General features: G+C 48.8%; 1 protein-coding gene across 1 annotated transcript; it reads left to right on the top strand.

The window, feature by feature from the left end:
• The first annotated feature begins 299 nt into the window (after window positions 1-299).
• On the top strand, window positions 300-15,664 carry RNF165 (ring finger protein 165). Its single transcript, XM_008928627.3, has 9 exons — window positions 300-305; window positions 1,053-1,113; window positions 3,580-3,889; window positions 5,921-6,046; window positions 10,210-10,339; window positions 11,347-11,451; window positions 11,980-12,075; window positions 13,245-13,351; window positions 14,476-15,664. Exons 1-9 carry the CDS (start codon window positions 300-302, stop codon window positions 14,591-14,593), a joined length of 1,059 nt encoding a protein of 352 aa, XP_008926875.2. The 3' UTR covers window positions 14,594-15,664.
• The last annotated feature ends 229 nt before the right edge of the window (window positions 15,665-15,893 follow it).

Raw genomic sequence — 15,893 nt, 5'->3', positions numbered from 1 at the left:
ATAAATTTGCATGTGCCTAGGTATAGTCAAGCCTTGCCTGATGCTAAAGGTGAATCCCCAGGGGCAGAAAAACCCAGGATCAGACCAGTACTCTTCTGTGACTCGGTGTCACTTACCAACCTGCAAAAATATATGAACTTATCGTTTGCAGCGTCGGCCCGGGGGCGCGAAGGAAACGAGAGCACTTCTGTTAATGGAAATACATCCGTGCTGCTTCAGATAATGTATGGAAACAATAAACATAACTGTAGAACCGAGGGGGAGGGGGAAAAGAAGGAAACAGCCGTATAAGTGAGAGCATGGCGGTGAGGAGGATGTGTTGGGCTTCCCTGCTGGTTTCCACCGTGTCAGAAGCCTCTGTGAGTGAAGGGTGGGAACGGCAGCGCGGCGGCGAGCAGCAGAACAGGTTCAGCCATCCACGTGCCTGCATCATCTGTTGGCTTTCTAAAAACTAATTTGTACCTCCTCAGTTTGAGGCTGCAGCCTGTGATTGCCAGCTCCCAGCTAAGTGTTTTGGGTGCTTCGTAAATGGTGGTTAAACAACCTTCCCCGCGGGCTCGCAGGAGATTGTCTTCACGGTGCGGGCTGGGGACATGGGTTAATGGTGGGGTTGGCAGTGCTGAGTTAATAGTTGGACTCGAGGATCTTAGAGGGCTTTTCAAACCTAAATGATTCCACTATTCTATACCGTAATTCTAGATGATTCTGTGAGGCCGTGGCATTGCAGAGCTGGAAGATATGGGGAATACAGCAGACCCAGCTCAACGGCAGGTCCTCAGCATCCATCAGTGTCAGAGGTGAATTAGGCCAGCTGGGGCAGCCACTGATGTGCACTCATATTCCAACAGTGGCAGGAATTACCAAAGTTGCCATTCCCCATTCACTGATCCCTGATGCTGACCTTGGCTTTAGGGCGTGATGGGAGAAGCTGTGGAAAGCAGCCTCCACCAAGGCCCTTTGCAGCTAGATGCAAGGATTAGAAGAAGGTAAACTCAAAAATAAATGACTTTGAAATATAATGTTCAGTTTTGCACTGTTACTTTTTTTGCCAGGGCTTTCTGGGGTCCACCAGCACTATGCTTGTTGAGGACTGGTTCTCCGTTGTGCAAGCTGGTTTGGTTATGCCAGCTGTATGATTTGATGGCTGCTAATAAGCATAGAATTGCTGAAGTATTCCCCAAAGTCTTTGCTTTGCTGTCAAAATCCTCATCAGCAATTGGATTAGTTGTAGGGAATGCACAATTACTACACAGGGTATTGTATTATGCTAAGACAAATTGATGGGTTTTATTTAATCATATGGTCCCGGTCACATCTTCATAGTGTTTTTCCTGTGGAGAGGAATGCATCACTGAACCAGTAGGTACAAGCAAAAAAGACTGAAAAATGCTTGATTTAATTAATTAGTGCCTAAAACCGAGGCAAATTAACACTCTGTACAAAAACAAAATGGATCAGGCTTTTGCTCTCAGTCATGTTGGCTGTGCATATCTTCCTACACACATACCAGAGATAAAGTTTGCATGTTCTGGACCTTCGGGAAGCGTACGACTGAGTTCCTCCCAAGGACTGTCTTGGTATGGGAGGAAAAATTCAGGTCAAAAGCATGACCAGATAATCTGCCCACCCTGTGCTCTGTGGGTCACCACGGCTCTGGCATCAAAGATCCTGCAGACCTTTAACTAAATCAGACTAAGGGCTCCCAAGATCCAGTAGAAGGCTGGAAAATCCTTGGCTAAGGTTGCATTAGGCATCAACAGTTTACAGAGTGGCAGAAGACAAGAGACAGGCTTTTTCTGCTTTACTCACAAAATGCTACAAAATGAGTCCCAGGGAATGTGGGGGAGTATCACTAAGCTTCACTGCCTCATGTCACCCTAAGACATTTTTGTCTGAAATACAAGTGAACTGCTGCCTGGTGACACAGGTTGGTGTGTTGGGGTGTGTGGAGGGATTAACAGTTTTACCTGCTCTTGCACCTTGTCTTCAGGCCCTGTGAAGGCCTGGAGGTGTCAAATGGCTCACCTGTGACCTGCTGCAGCAGTTTGCCACTGGGAGGACATGTGGCCATTAGAGGTTGAGCAATTCACCACGAGTTGCTTGGCAAGTACCAAGCAAACAGCAATCAGGAGGCGTCTCCCCATGATTCCCTCTAGCAATTGGCCAGGGCAGCACAGGATCCCCATTCTGTTACTCAGCCTTTACCTGTTTGTGGTGAATTTGGGACATGCCATCAGCAACAAATATAACCTGCAGCAGAATGGAATATACAGACGGCTCTTGGGTCTGGGTTTGCAGCTCCATCATTGAGGAACGGTGGGTCTGATCCCGCCACCTCTGGTTTTAATTAGTAGCGTGGTCAAATCATGCTGTTATCTGACAGCGGGGGAAATATCACCTTAAGAAGTTCCACTGTGGGTGGCACAGGAATTTGTTCCCCGCTGCCTCTCTCAGAGGGGCACTCTGGAGGATTAGTTTGTATTTAAGAGATGCTGTGTGTAATTATGCACAGTTTTGCAAACCATCCGTTTCTGTTAAGTCCTCTCCCGTTGTTTCTCTTGCTGGCATCTGGCTTGCTGTGTGTCTCTCGTGTTTCCATATGGGAGTGAGCAGAAAGCACTCGGGGCTCCCTAGGCTGTTGTGATGGACTGGCCCTGCCTGCCAGGGAGGCGGGAGTAGAAGGGGTCTGGGTGAAGAAGGCATGACGTGCATGCCTGTGTCTTGGGATGACACTCAGTGTCTCTTGGTGCTGTTGTTCCTGGATATTTTGGGCCATTCCTGAAGGTTTAAAAAAGAAGGGGAGTTTTCTAGGAAGATGGGGTGTTCAAAATGCCATGCAAAGGGTAGGAGTCTTATCCTGTGAATGATCCTCAGCAAAAAAGCATTTCTAATAGCCTTACTTGAGCCTCATCCTTCACCTCTGCATTTACTCTTTCCCTAGCTTAAGAGTGAAAAGTTTTGCAGGGTGCCTGTAGATGCTCCAGGAATGTAGGAATTAACATGCTGGATTGGAACAAGGGCTCGTCCAAGCGAGGATCTTGAGCAAGGTGCAAGCCAGTGCCAGATGTTTCACAAAACGCCTCCACTACAGATATCTTTCACACCTCATTTCTTCCTCACTCCCATCAGCTTCATGGCTGGTCTCATAGCTGTCTGTGTTATGTTTCCAGCAGCTGCTCTCTCCCTGCAAGCAGCTCACGAGGACGGGCTATTGAAGGGTCTCAGTAAACAAACATAGCCTTCATCCCCCCCTCTCAGAGGTGGGAGGTGTCTCACTCGTGTCCTGCAGTCAGGGAGAGAGAGCTTCTTGGAGCAGAGATTATTTCCTTGCCTATGAGACACTTTTAGAGAGGCAAAGAAATACCTTGACTTGCATGGAAAGCCTGCAGTTCAGGGAAAGCTTTGAAAATTCCATATTTTAGAAAATGGTTTTTCCCTTTTCTAAAATGATGAGGCTGTGTCACAGAAACGTAGACTGGTTTGGGTGGGAAAGGACCTTTAAAGGTCATCTGATCCAACCCCCCTGCCGTGGGTAGGGACACCTTCCACTAGACCGGGTTGTGTTCTCTTCTCTTCTAGGTGCTCCCTTTCAAAGGTCTCAGCATCCCCATGCTACCTCCTGCCGGCATTTCCACCTGGGTCCCCAGCCTCAGCTCTCCGCCGACTTCACCCTGCCTCACGCAGTGCAGCCCCAGCCGGGGCTGACCCCTCACATGGCCCCTGCACACCAGCACAGTGGCCCCCTGCACCAGCCCCTGGCCCCAGTGCCACCCCTGCCCTTCCAGGACGTCGCTGGACCCTCCTTCCTACCTCAGGCGCTACACCAGCAATACCTCCTCCAGCAGCAGCTCCTCGAGGCACAGCACCGCCGGCTCATGCCCCATCCCAGGTAAGGGGGTCCTGCTCTTCCTGAGGGATGTTGAGGAGCTACATCAACCTCTTTTCACCTGCAGAAGCCCAGCAGTGCTGGTGGCGTTGCGTTTTCTTCATGAGTTCGTCTGTGCACCCTGAAAATTCATCCACCAGAAGGGAGGCTGCAGGGCAAGCTGCACCTGAACGGACACCTTTGCCTCGGGGGCTCTTTAATGTGCTCATCTACTGTGTACCTTTCCCATGGGGATCCATACAGTGCTCATCTAGTGTGTCCCAAGGTCACCTGTTATTGTCACTCTTAGGAGAATCATGATGGCGTTGTGGTGAACCTGTCCTGTGTGGCAGAGAGAGGGACGGACTGTGAGGGTGAGCTACACCCTTGCAGCTGCTGTTTCAAAGCAGCACAAGAGATTGTATCTACCTGTCTCATTTTTACACATGAAGATCTCGCCCTCCTAGGTCTAGGTAGGCTTTCCATCTCTATGAGGGAATGGTGCCACTGACCTGCAGCACATTCTGTCACTGAAAGCATCTTAAATTCAGACTGGGTTGACAAATGCAGAGAGACCTACTGTAACTCAGCAGAGGTGGAAATGGATGCCTGGCCTTGCCTTGATTGTGTTTTTTGAGAGAGTAGTCCTTGTTTTGTAAACATATGGAAGCTATTTGTGGGTTGCATCCATGGATCAAGAATCAGAGGATGAATCCTTGCAATAATGCTTCATTTGGAAAGAATGCTACAGATGAAAACCCTTTCTTTCCATACCCTTTCTGTTTTAAAATTGTGTGTTCTTCTCATCTTTGTTTTGTTTTGCATAAGCTGGATTTTAGGTGGTTTTAATGATTAGATAATAATTGGGTGGTGAGCATGTTCAAGGCTGAGGTACTGACGATACACGTGTTTATCTCTTAGTCATAAGCTGAATTCAAATAAAAGCACAGAACACAATTCCATGCAGATTCTGCTTTGGTAAACGCTGTCAGTTTTATATTTGTAAGTGGGCTGTGAAAAAAGGCAAGAACCTCTTGGCCAGGCTCAGAGCTTGTCTCTGAAAGCACAGCAGCAGGGGAGGAGGGTTTCAGAACCCTTACAGGTGTGGGGCAGGAGGTCCCAATAATGGGAATGTGGGTCATGCCTTTGAAGTGAGGTCTCTGAGCTGTGACAGCATTAAAAATTATTTACCTAGCAGTTCCCTGTTCCATTTGCTCTGGTGTTTTTCTGAAGATTTGCTTTGTGGCTCCTCTGGTAAGTGGGGACTCAGCAGGGAGTGAAGGTGATGAGTCTGTCTGTAATGCAAATCCTGCTTGTGCATACACCTTGTCTATTGCCAAATGTGGACACTGATCAAGCAGCACATCCTCTTTCCCTGAGTGGTTCAACTAGACAATAACCACAAGACTCAAATCCCTAGGAAAACTGTTGTATTTTCTACCACTTTCTTTTCCCTGCCTGCAATGGCAGCAGAGCTGAGGGAGAAGGAGCTGGATCCCAGCCTGGCCTGTCCATCAGCCAGAGGAATGTTGGCAAAGGCCAGCAAGAGTAAATTCTGCTTTCAGTCACTCCTGAGTAATCCAGTTATGAATGAGGTTCCCCAGGAGTTTATGGACTGCATGGGGAGACGAGACAACCTGCAGCTTCTTTATGATGATGGATCACGGCTGAAGCAGGGACACATTTTATCTTGTGTGTTGTTTATGGGGCTGACTGTGGAGAAAAAAAAAATAGTGCAAACAGCACAAAGCTCCTCAGGAAGGTGTTGTTTGATTTCCTCTTTTTCTCTCCTTTTGCCACCAAATAGCATCCCCTGTAAATTGAGCACATGTAGTTGTCAAAGGGCATGAGAGTCAATGTCCGTGGCGACGATGAGGGAATGACGTAGCCCTGGGTTCCTCTTCCCGCCATCCCTGACACCTGCCTGGGCTGTTTTCTCTTGGACACGTATTCACATTGCTGTTTTACCATGGATTATTGACAGGAGGCTGGAGCAGGAGCTGTAGATCCCAGTGCCACCCGTGCCTGACTGTGTCGCTGCTCTCTCTGTTGCAGGCGGGCTCAAGAGCGCATGTCTGTCCAGCCTCACCGCCTACACCCCAGCTTCGACTTCAGCCACCAACTGCAGACTCCACAACCCATGGGGCCCCAGCCCAGGTATTTAGCAGAAGGCACGGACTGGTAAGTGATCCACATTTCACTAGTGCATTGAGTGATGTCTTTAAAAAGTCCCAGGAAGGCTGCAAGGGTTGGGGAGTGCATCAGGGATCAATGCTTTCATGGAAGCCAATGAGGCAGCTCAACAGTTACAGTGTGGGGAATGTGCAGTGGGAGAACTAGCCTCTGAGAGGGCCATAAGTGTGTGTTAAAGCCTCCAGGCATATATATAGAATTATAGAATCATTTGGGATGGAAAAACCCTCTAAGATCATCGAATCCAACAATTCCCCAGCACTGCCAAGCTGAGCAGTAACCCATGTCCCCAAGTGCCACATCTACATGGCTTCTAAATCCCTACAGGGATGGGAACTCCGTCACTACCCTGGGCAGCTTGTGGCAGAACTTGATGGCTCTTTGGGTGAAGGAATTGCTCCTGATATCCAATCCAAACACTACCTGGCACAACTTGAGAACATTTCTTCTTGTTCTGTCCCTTGTTCCCTGGGAGCACAGCCTGACACCCACCTGGCTCCACCCTCCTGTCAGGGAGTTGCAAGAGAGTGAGAAGATCCCCCCAACCCTCCTTTTCTCCAGGCTGAGCCCCCTCAGCTCCCTCAGCTGTTCCTGCTGCTCCAGACCCTTCCCCAGCTCCATTCCCTTCTCTGAACATGCTCCACTGTTATTGCCCATAACTCTTCACCTACAGATGTAGAGTGCAGCCAAGCATTAATCTTCCCCAGTGGCTCTTCCTGCTGCAGGACACAGACAGGATCTTTTTCCTTTAGACCACTGTTTCTGCCTGAACTAGACCTTCTGCTGTCCTTCAGGCACCCAAAAAACAGTGGCCATAACTTCTTCTGTGGTCTCAATTAGTGACCACCATGCTGCTCTGCCATGCAGGGTAGCATGAATCAAGATTTGTTAATCATTCTCCCACTGTAGTGTTTAATACCCTGGAAAAGCTTTGCAGGGAATTGATCACTTCATTTTCAGAGCAGGTTTTGAGCTCTTGAACATTTAATAAGGTATGGTGCCCTACTTGATAGAATAAGGAAATAAAAACATACTTCTGTAAGCTAAGCAAAGTCCATTCTGTGCACTGAATGGAAAAAATAACATGTGAGCTTGTAATTAGAGACAATCGCAAAGTATACCTACAAGGGGACCAAAATAAAATGGGATAGGAAATCTTAATGATGGCATTTCCTAACATTTGAATGCTTCACTCCACAAATGAATAGTCCTACTTTAACACCGGGTGGGGGTTTTTTCCCCTTCAGTGCAATAATAGACAGCCAAAAATATGGCCAAGTCCTTCTGCCATTTTCTTCTTAGGTGTTCCCATTACTGGCATCCCCGTGGGCTGAATGTGGCCAGGATGACATGGTTCTGATCGGTTTGCAAAGCAGCTCATGTACCATCTGGATAGAGACATTCTTTCTGCTTCTATTTCAGCGCAGAGCGTTTAATTATAATAATTAGAAGGATCTGATAAAGCATCACTTTATGTTCCCTCCTCCTCCCTCCTTTTCCCCGCTGTGTTGCTCCATAACCTTATAAAACCTAAGGAGTGGGGACGACAGAAATCATACACTGTGTGTATATGTTTGGGTGACTCATTTTCCCTCTGGGCACACGTACAGTTTTTGCCCAGTTACAGATATATAAAAACTTCCCTCTAGTGTGTTACCCCTGGATGGGCAGCAGCAGCATTTTCTCAGAAGCAGTAGGTGGTGGGCACTGCCACGGGAAGCGGGGATGGAAGGAGGATCTGAAAGGGATCAGTCATCCCAGAGAGCCCAACCTCAATTAAAATCTTCTGGTGAAGAATAAATAAACTCCCATTTGGTTCCATAAATCATCTCCTGCACACGCACATAGTGATGACCATCCAGGCTGTTATCTGGAGCCTTATCTGCCACTTTTGGTTGTTGGCAGCCCATGTACCATAAGCATCACATCTTGAACCTCTCATCTGAGCATCAAGATGCTGTACAGTCATCCCTGTAGCACAGGCTAGGAAGCAATAGTTATTTCTGATTTTCTTCAGCTGGTGCACTCTGCTTAGTCACCCTCAAACCCTGGGAAAACACAGTACCATGCAGTGGTCTGCTTTGGACCCATCTGTAGACCCACACCATCACTTCAGGAACCTCAACATCTGATTTTAAGTCTCTAGGTTCACAAACAGTTCAGCAGTACTATTGTTGCAACTACTTGTACAAGCTAATAATGGCCATTCACCTTTGAGAGATCTCTTCAGTGCTTGATCTCAAAGCACTCCATGGAATACCACATCTCTTCTGCAGACAGGGAATACAGGATGGCAAAGAGGAAGTGGTCAAGGTCATGCATCAGGAAAGTGACAGGGCTGGGAATGGAACCAAAGCCTCCTGATTTCCAGTTGAGCTTTCCATCCACCTGGGAACAGTCTTAAACAATTGGATAAATATCCAAAATTGTGACACGGGAGCTGGAAACTGCCCAGTGCTGTGAATTCTCATCCTGGTTGTGTTCTGCCAGTTGCCTGCTGTGTTTTATCCCCTGCCAGGTTTTGTCTCTCTAGCACAGGGCCAGTAAAGATAGTCCCTCTCCTGGCCTCAAATTAGAATCACAGAACCACAGAATGTTCTGAGCTGGAAGGGACCCACAAGGGCCATCAGTCCAACTTGGTGCAGGGTGCCTTACTAGGGGATTCGAGAGCCCTGGTGCTCCTGCCTGGTGCACAGGCTGTTCTGGATGAAGGATTTCTACATTCACTGTCCCTTCACGTCCTCTGCCTTCTGCTGGGTGGAAGCAGTTTCACAGCTGCTGGAGGACACATCTGGGTTGCTCCTAACAAGCTGTGGTACGCGCTGCCGCCGTCCCTCCACGCAGGGGAGGAGAAGTTCGAGGCTGAGACGGGAAGCCACCCCTGTGCTCTAATTAGCTTTGCTTTGGCAAATGTGAAGACAATGGTTATTAGAGCTCTGGATTTTGTAATTATGATAAAGTGAATGATGTTCAAAGCACTCGTTTGCTGAGAGACTCTTTGGCTGGAGAGAACAGGGATCAGCTAACTGGATTAGAGATGGAGATGCTGCATTAGGTCTCCTCCTATCCCCTCCACACGGTGTGGCAATGGGGCTGCAGTTTATGCCTCTGTGATGGATTGGGCAGAGCTGTGAAGCTGGATGGGATCTTGGTCATGCCGGGTCCGGGGATTGAGCTGGGTTATTCTTCTGGATAAAAGTGTCCAGATTCACCAAGCTGAGTTCCACCTCTGCTCGCCTGGGCCAGGCTGTGTGCGGGCTAGTGGGGCCATCAGGGGTGTCCTACTCCATTGCTGTTGGCCTGCTAGTTGTGTGACACACTTCCCTACAGCAGTCCCATCCAGACATTTCTTAAAACCTTTATGTTTTATGCACAAATTGCAGTTCTGGAGTTCACAGAATTGTAGAATCACAGAATGGTTTAAGTTGGAAGGGACTTCAAAGATCACCTAGTTCCACCCCTAGGTCCTGGGCAGGGATGCCTTTTACTAGACCAGGTTGCTCCAAGCCCTATTTTAACTTTGAACACTTCCAGGGATGGGGCAGCCACAGCTTCTCTGGGCAACCTCTGCCAGGGCCTCACCACCCTCACACCTCACACCTTCACCACCCTGAGTCTGGGTTCAGTTGAGGTGCAAGTCTCTTTTGACTCCCCAAGTCCTACCACAGTCTGGACTGGGAGACTTCCAAGGAGAGCACAGGCACATCAAAAAGCTCCCAGGCAGCACCTAGCTAGCTCCTAACTAGCTTCCTTGACTAATTGCCTATATTCCTGCAAAATATTCAAAGCATATCGTACTAGTGGCAGCACAGACAGGACCTGGTCTGACCAGGTTGAGTTACTGAGCCTGGGCACCATTTTGAGCCATCAAAATTCTCTTTCTCTGAAATTAGCAGGGCTGCACCTGCTCAGCCCCTGACCCCAACCAACACAAACGCTGACTGGCATAAAACCAACCCCTCACTCCTTCGTGCTGGCCTGGTGGGTGATTGCTCAAATTAGAGAAAACTCCCTTCCAGGAGCATCTCCCCAGGCTGAGGAACCCCACAGCAGCCCAGAGCCCACTGGGGAGGTTGCTCTGTGAGCATGGTCTGTAGTCCATGAACAAATCCATGGTATCCAAAGCCATGTTTCCATCCTCATGCCCACAGGGACCTCAGCGTCGATGCGGGACTGACTCACGCCCAGTTCCAGGTCCGTCCCGTCCCTCAGCCATATCAGCATTACTTAGCCACACCTCGGATGCACCATTTCCCCAGAAGCACATCCTCAACGCAGATGGTAAGTGAACCGCTCTCACTGAGAAATGTTTTATGCATTGTCTGCCAGAAGGCAGTCAAAATAAAGGCTGCTATCTTTCTATCACCTGTCTTCTGCGAATCCCACTTATCTCCGGCCGTGGGAGGGAGTGTCTGAAAGGATAATGTTGCATCACTGCGCTGGATTAGAGAAAGAAAAGAAAAGCTCAGATGTTCTGGAAGGATTCGGTCCATCGTGTGCAGCACCAGGGTTCACAAGCTGGTCTGCAAAACCTGGGCAGGATGTGAGAGACTCATCAGTTATTACTAATAATATTATTAATACTGGCACAAATTGTGGGCTCCCAGGACTTTTTTTTATGTAGAAGAATGAGCAGTGGGTGACTCCTTTCCCTGGGCTCAGCCTTGAGGACCATTCCTCATCCTGTTGTTGCTCTCTACACCAGCTCTGATGCCACCTGTAAAGGTTTTGCATGGCCACCTGCACAGGCAGGGGTGGGTTTGATGAGAAGATGGGCTGACTGGGGTAATTTGCTACCCACTCTCCTAGCAGGGTGCTGTATTTGGAGCTGAGCCATGCCAAGCACTGCTAGTCCTTAAAGCATCCTCAGGAATCCCACGAGGGTGTTTTTCCTGATGCACTGTAGTCAGACCCTCTCACCTGTGTACTACAGTAAGTCTTAAAAGAAAAAAATCAAAGCTTGGATGAAGAGAAATCCATCCATTTAAATAAAATAAGGTTTCTTTTAAAGCTAATCCATGTTGGGAGTTTGGAACTGCAACATTATGGATGCTACAGGAACTATTATAACAGATAGTTTATCCAGAAGAAATGTGTGTTCTTAGGTAATTCATAGGAGATCTATTTAATAAAACCTCATTTTTTGGTTATTAAAAGGCTTCTGTCAGTGAAGGTGTCAATCTGCTCTTTCAATTTGTATTTTTAAAGCACTAGATTTACATCAGGGTACACGAGGTTTTCTGTGGGTAAGTACAGGTAGCTTTATCTCTCTCCCTCACTTCTTGCAGGTTGTTCATGAAATCAGAAATTATCCTTACCCTCAACTTCAGTTGCTTGCTCTTCAGGGACTGAACCCAAGCAGGCACACATCTGCTGTGCGGGAGAGCTATGAAGTACGTATATCTTGGGGACTTGGAATTATTAATTTCTGAAGAGCTGGGAATCTATGCAAGCTCTGGTATAAACTTGTAAGGCTGTTTTGTGGCATGGAAATTGCATTGAGTCATTCAGCAATTTTAGTAATAGCTGGGAGGCAAAGGGATTGAGTGGGTTTGGTAAAAGATGGTTTACTCCAGAGCGCCTGGGTCTGGCTTGAGTTGACTCTGGCTCCTTTCATGTCTGTAAACAAAGTGCTCCAGTTCTATAGGGTTTTGTTTCCCTAGCTTGTCAGATGGATCTCAAATTGCACCCTAATTTGTGAAACACTGGATATCCAGCTCTGTGCCTTAAGCCCTTAGTTATTAACACAAAGTGCCAGGGCTCAGATCCATCATGAAATCGTGACTGATTTGGGTTTGATGGACTTTCCATTGAGGAAAGGACAGGAGGGAGCCTTGGTCACCAGCGGGTAGGATTGTGTGGTGGGACCTCGTACCTCGGGAGCAATGAGGATGGCATTTCCTGATGTTCCTGTGCCACAGGAGCTGCTGCAGCTGGAGGACAGGCTGGGCAGTGTGAACCGGGGCGCCGTCCAGAACACCATCGAGAGATTCACCTTCCCCCACAAGTACAAGAAGGTGAGTGCCCCGAAACCACGGCACGGCTGCCAGCCCCTCCCAGCTCCCAGGGCTGTGGGCACGGAGCAGACAGGAGGAAGGACTTTGGTGGGTCACAATCCTCAGGGTTGGCGAGCCGGAACCATCACTCAAAACATTCCCCAAAGCAGGGGAGGAACGCAAAATCCAGAGGTGGTGCTTTGGTGTCTTGCGGGGGCTCCCGGGCCGAAGCGGTGGCGTAGCTCAGCTGGCTGTTTCTCACTTCTAGGCTAGGAAGCTGCGGGCCAAATTTTCAAAGGGGTCTCAACCTTCTCCCACCCAGCGGGTGCAATTTCCCCCCTGTCCGCACCTGGTAAGAAAGTGCACACCTCTAAGGGGGCTTGGTGCATGCAAACCCACCCTGTTCTGCATGCAAGCGGCCCTGCCCGTGCGCCCCGACCTGAGCGTGGGGGACCTTGTCCTCCCCTCCCTTCGCAAGGGGTGTCTCCTCTGTTGGAGCTGATGAGTTCCCTGTAAGGAGATGGGTGGCACATCTTTGGGTTGTTCTGAGCAGAGAACGGGGAAAAAATGCTTGTTTGGGTAGTAATTCCGTGTGCTGGTCGTCCCCAGCTGGGCGGTAACGTGTAGGGATGTTGCGTTGCCCAGGGGGAAAGTGAGATAGCTCCTCCTGCACTTACCTCTGACTGCATCTCCAGTGGATCCAGAAAAATGGTATTAATAGGAGAATAGAGAAAAGGGGAGAGCTGACAGGCTAAGCACTGCCCTGTGGTGCAGCATGGGGCTGGGCTGGTGACCAGGCTGACATGGGGCACAGTGATTGCCCTTCCTGGCAGTGGTGGCCCCACACATTTTGGGGTCTCCAGGAAAAGCTTCCAGCAAAGGAGACCATGGAGCCATCCCCACTGCAAGGAAGTGGCAGGAGACAGTATTAGGGCAGCAGAGGAGAGGCTGCTCCTTGGGGCACCACCATCAGCCTCACTGCCACTGGCCCCAGGAGGAGGTGTGCCAGCCAGCAGCATGGTGGTGGCACCCTCATCTCACTGGATGTTTTGGATGGGCTGGCTTCCTCATCCTGGAGGATCTGGCTGATAGAAAAAGCTCTTATTATTTACCTTCCTACAACTGTCCAGGCTTGGGAGACCATTAGAAAGTCAAGGCCTAACCAAACGATGTCTTTAACCTTGCTGCAGAGAAGACCACAAGAAGGCAAAGCTGAGCAAGATGATGGAGAGGAGTCAGACACTGATGAGAAATGCACAATCTGTCTGTCCATGCTAGAAGATGGAGAAGACGTCAGGTATGATCCTCCCATCTGCTCTTCTGCCTCTCCATGCCATCTGAGTTGTGCTTATTTGGATTGATGCCACTGTGCACTCGTGGGATTGCCCCTGTTCTTGTCCTGAGAAATTCACTTGGTTTGTTGCAGGGTCTGGGAAACCAAAAACTACTTAGATGGACATTGGTGTGGGCTGTAAGTAGGAGGAGGTCTGCAACAGCAGGAGGCACAAGTTTTTGTAGTGTCTCCTGGATTTGGATCACCTGCTTCAAGGCTATGCCAATAGGCCAGGTGGCAAACTGCCAAAGAGGGATGTGTCCCAGGTCTCAGGCAGCCATCTGGAGCTTACAGTCATCAACATCTGAGCTTGACAGATGACCAAAGTATGATAAAAGGCAGTATGAGTATGAAGTCCAGGAGATTCGGGCTTGTGTCCAGAATGGACCTGGTTTATTGTAGAATAAGATTACTTTGCCCACGTGGTCACAGGGAACCTTCCTGAGCCAACAGCAGAACCCCAGTCATCCATAACAGACATTCCAGGCTGTTGTCTAGGTCAGATCTCTGATTGTGACAGAGAGTGGGGACAAGAAATGCAAAGGACTGAACTACCGTGGCTGAAGGAACTGCAGGCGAGAAGTACCTGGTCCTGCTTCTCACCCCTTAATTGCCTTAAACCCTCAAGAAAAGCTCTGATCCTCTTGCTGTGGGTTCTTGTGCTCTCTGTATTACAAGGGCAGATGATGGCAAAGGTGATGTAGGTAAAAAGCAACCACATTCCCTGGGGGCACACCAGACACCATGCAGGAGCAGTGGGGACCCACCTAACTGCCAGTGAGTCACAGTGATGAAGAACCAAGAGGCTTTGGAGTATAACCTTATTCCTGAAAGAATAAAAAGTAGCAGGCAGGGTAATTAATGGCTGGAGCAACTCAGTTCAGGGTGGTGTGAGGGTTTCTAACAGGCCAAGAAGGACAGTATCTCCATCTAACTTCCCTGTGTGAGCTGGTGTGGCTGGGAGAGACTGCAGGACCTCGGCAACACTGGTGTCACCACTCCAGTGCTTTCCCACGTGGTTTTCTTTTCTTCTCGGTCCCTTGGGCCTCCTCCATCCTAACAGGCTGGTACTTTTTCTGTCTCTGCAGGCGGTTGCCTTGTATGCATCTCTTCCACCAAGTGTGCGTGGACCAGTGGCTGGCCACAAGCAAGAAGTGCCCGATCTGCAGGGTGGACATTGAAACACAGCTCGGCTCGGACAGCTGAAAGGGCTGGCTGGAAACACCATTTTCCTTACCAGGTCGTATGGCCATAGACCCTTGCAGCAAAATTTTTGCCTTCTGAGCCATTTGATTGAGAGGGGAAGTCTGCAGGCACGTTAGTGAGGAGGAGGAGGAGGAGGTGGTGGTACAATATCTAGCAGTAGGAGATATTGCACATACGCAGGATACAGGCCCAGTGAAAGGGAGCTGGCATTCCCGGAGCTCAGAGACCCCGTGCTGCAGAAGATTTAGTGTTGAACATGAAGGAACTAGTTGTGGTAGCCTGGCCTGTCAATCCTGCACTTCATGGGGATTGTATATATACCTCTCGAATATGTAGAAACATGTTAGGGGTCCTTTAGCTATTTCTATGGATGGCAGCTGGAGCATGTTAGCTTAAGAAATGTTGTGTTTGATGCCCTACTCATCTTGTGGTGGACATGTTGCTGTTACCTATTTTGCACCAAATATTTTTTCATAGATTCCTTATTTTGGTGCCTGATTAATACATTGCAGAGGGGGAATAAAGAGGTCAAACTTTCCTACCCTTGGGGTGGGGGAAGAGGAGAAAAAGCAAAATCCTGTTTACAGTCAGAAGGGTTTGCGCTCTTTGCCTCAGCCGCGTGTGCTTCTTTCCCTTGCATTTACAGTGTGTTGCAAATTTAGAGAAGCTTAAAGAAATAAAAATTGGGGATAAAATGAACGAAGCAATAGGGAGAAGCTTCGTTCCTGCTTGTCTGCTGGTGCTGGACACTTTCTGTAGGGGCATAATATTGGACTAGATGCTGTTTCTTTGCTTTCTGTATCTTTAACAAAGTAGCTTGTCATATCAAAATCCAAGGAAGATCTGTCTATTTGATTGCCATTGTCTGTGATGCTTTCTCCTGTGAGCTGCGTGACTGGTTGGCTTCACCAGCTCCAAAATGATGGTTACTGGAGTTGGTGCCTACAGCTGTGCTTTGGGGTATAATAACACCAGAGAAGTGCCGAGAGGTGCAAAACATTGACTCTTCTCCCTTGCGAAGGCATCTCTGATAACAGGACAGAAGAAAACTCGATGCTCTCAAGGCACTGCTGAGACCATGAGCACTTGGGCGTGGGAGGGGGAGGGAGGTTGGAAGTGGGGTTGCTGTTTTTTGGAGGTTTGCTGCTGGGTTGGGACCTGCCTCAAAGAATGTGTACCTGCACCCGTGTGAGCCTGTGTACGTGTTTCAGGCTGTATCCACACAGAGTAATCAGTGGTTGTTAAAACACAACTTAATCACATTAACACTCAAAACAGAATTAAGAGGCAATACCCGAAG

Source organism: Manacus vitellinus, unplaced genomic scaffold (genome assembly GCF_001715985.3).
Source record: "Manacus vitellinus isolate BGI_N305 unplaced genomic scaffold, ASM171598v3 scaffold_42_pilon, whole genome shotgun sequence".
In the NCBI taxonomy this organism is placed as follows: Eukaryota; Metazoa; Chordata; class Aves; order Passeriformes; family Pipridae; genus Manacus; species Manacus vitellinus.
Note: the sequence above shows the minus strand (reverse complement) of the source record. Positions and strands in the feature narration are given on the sequence as shown.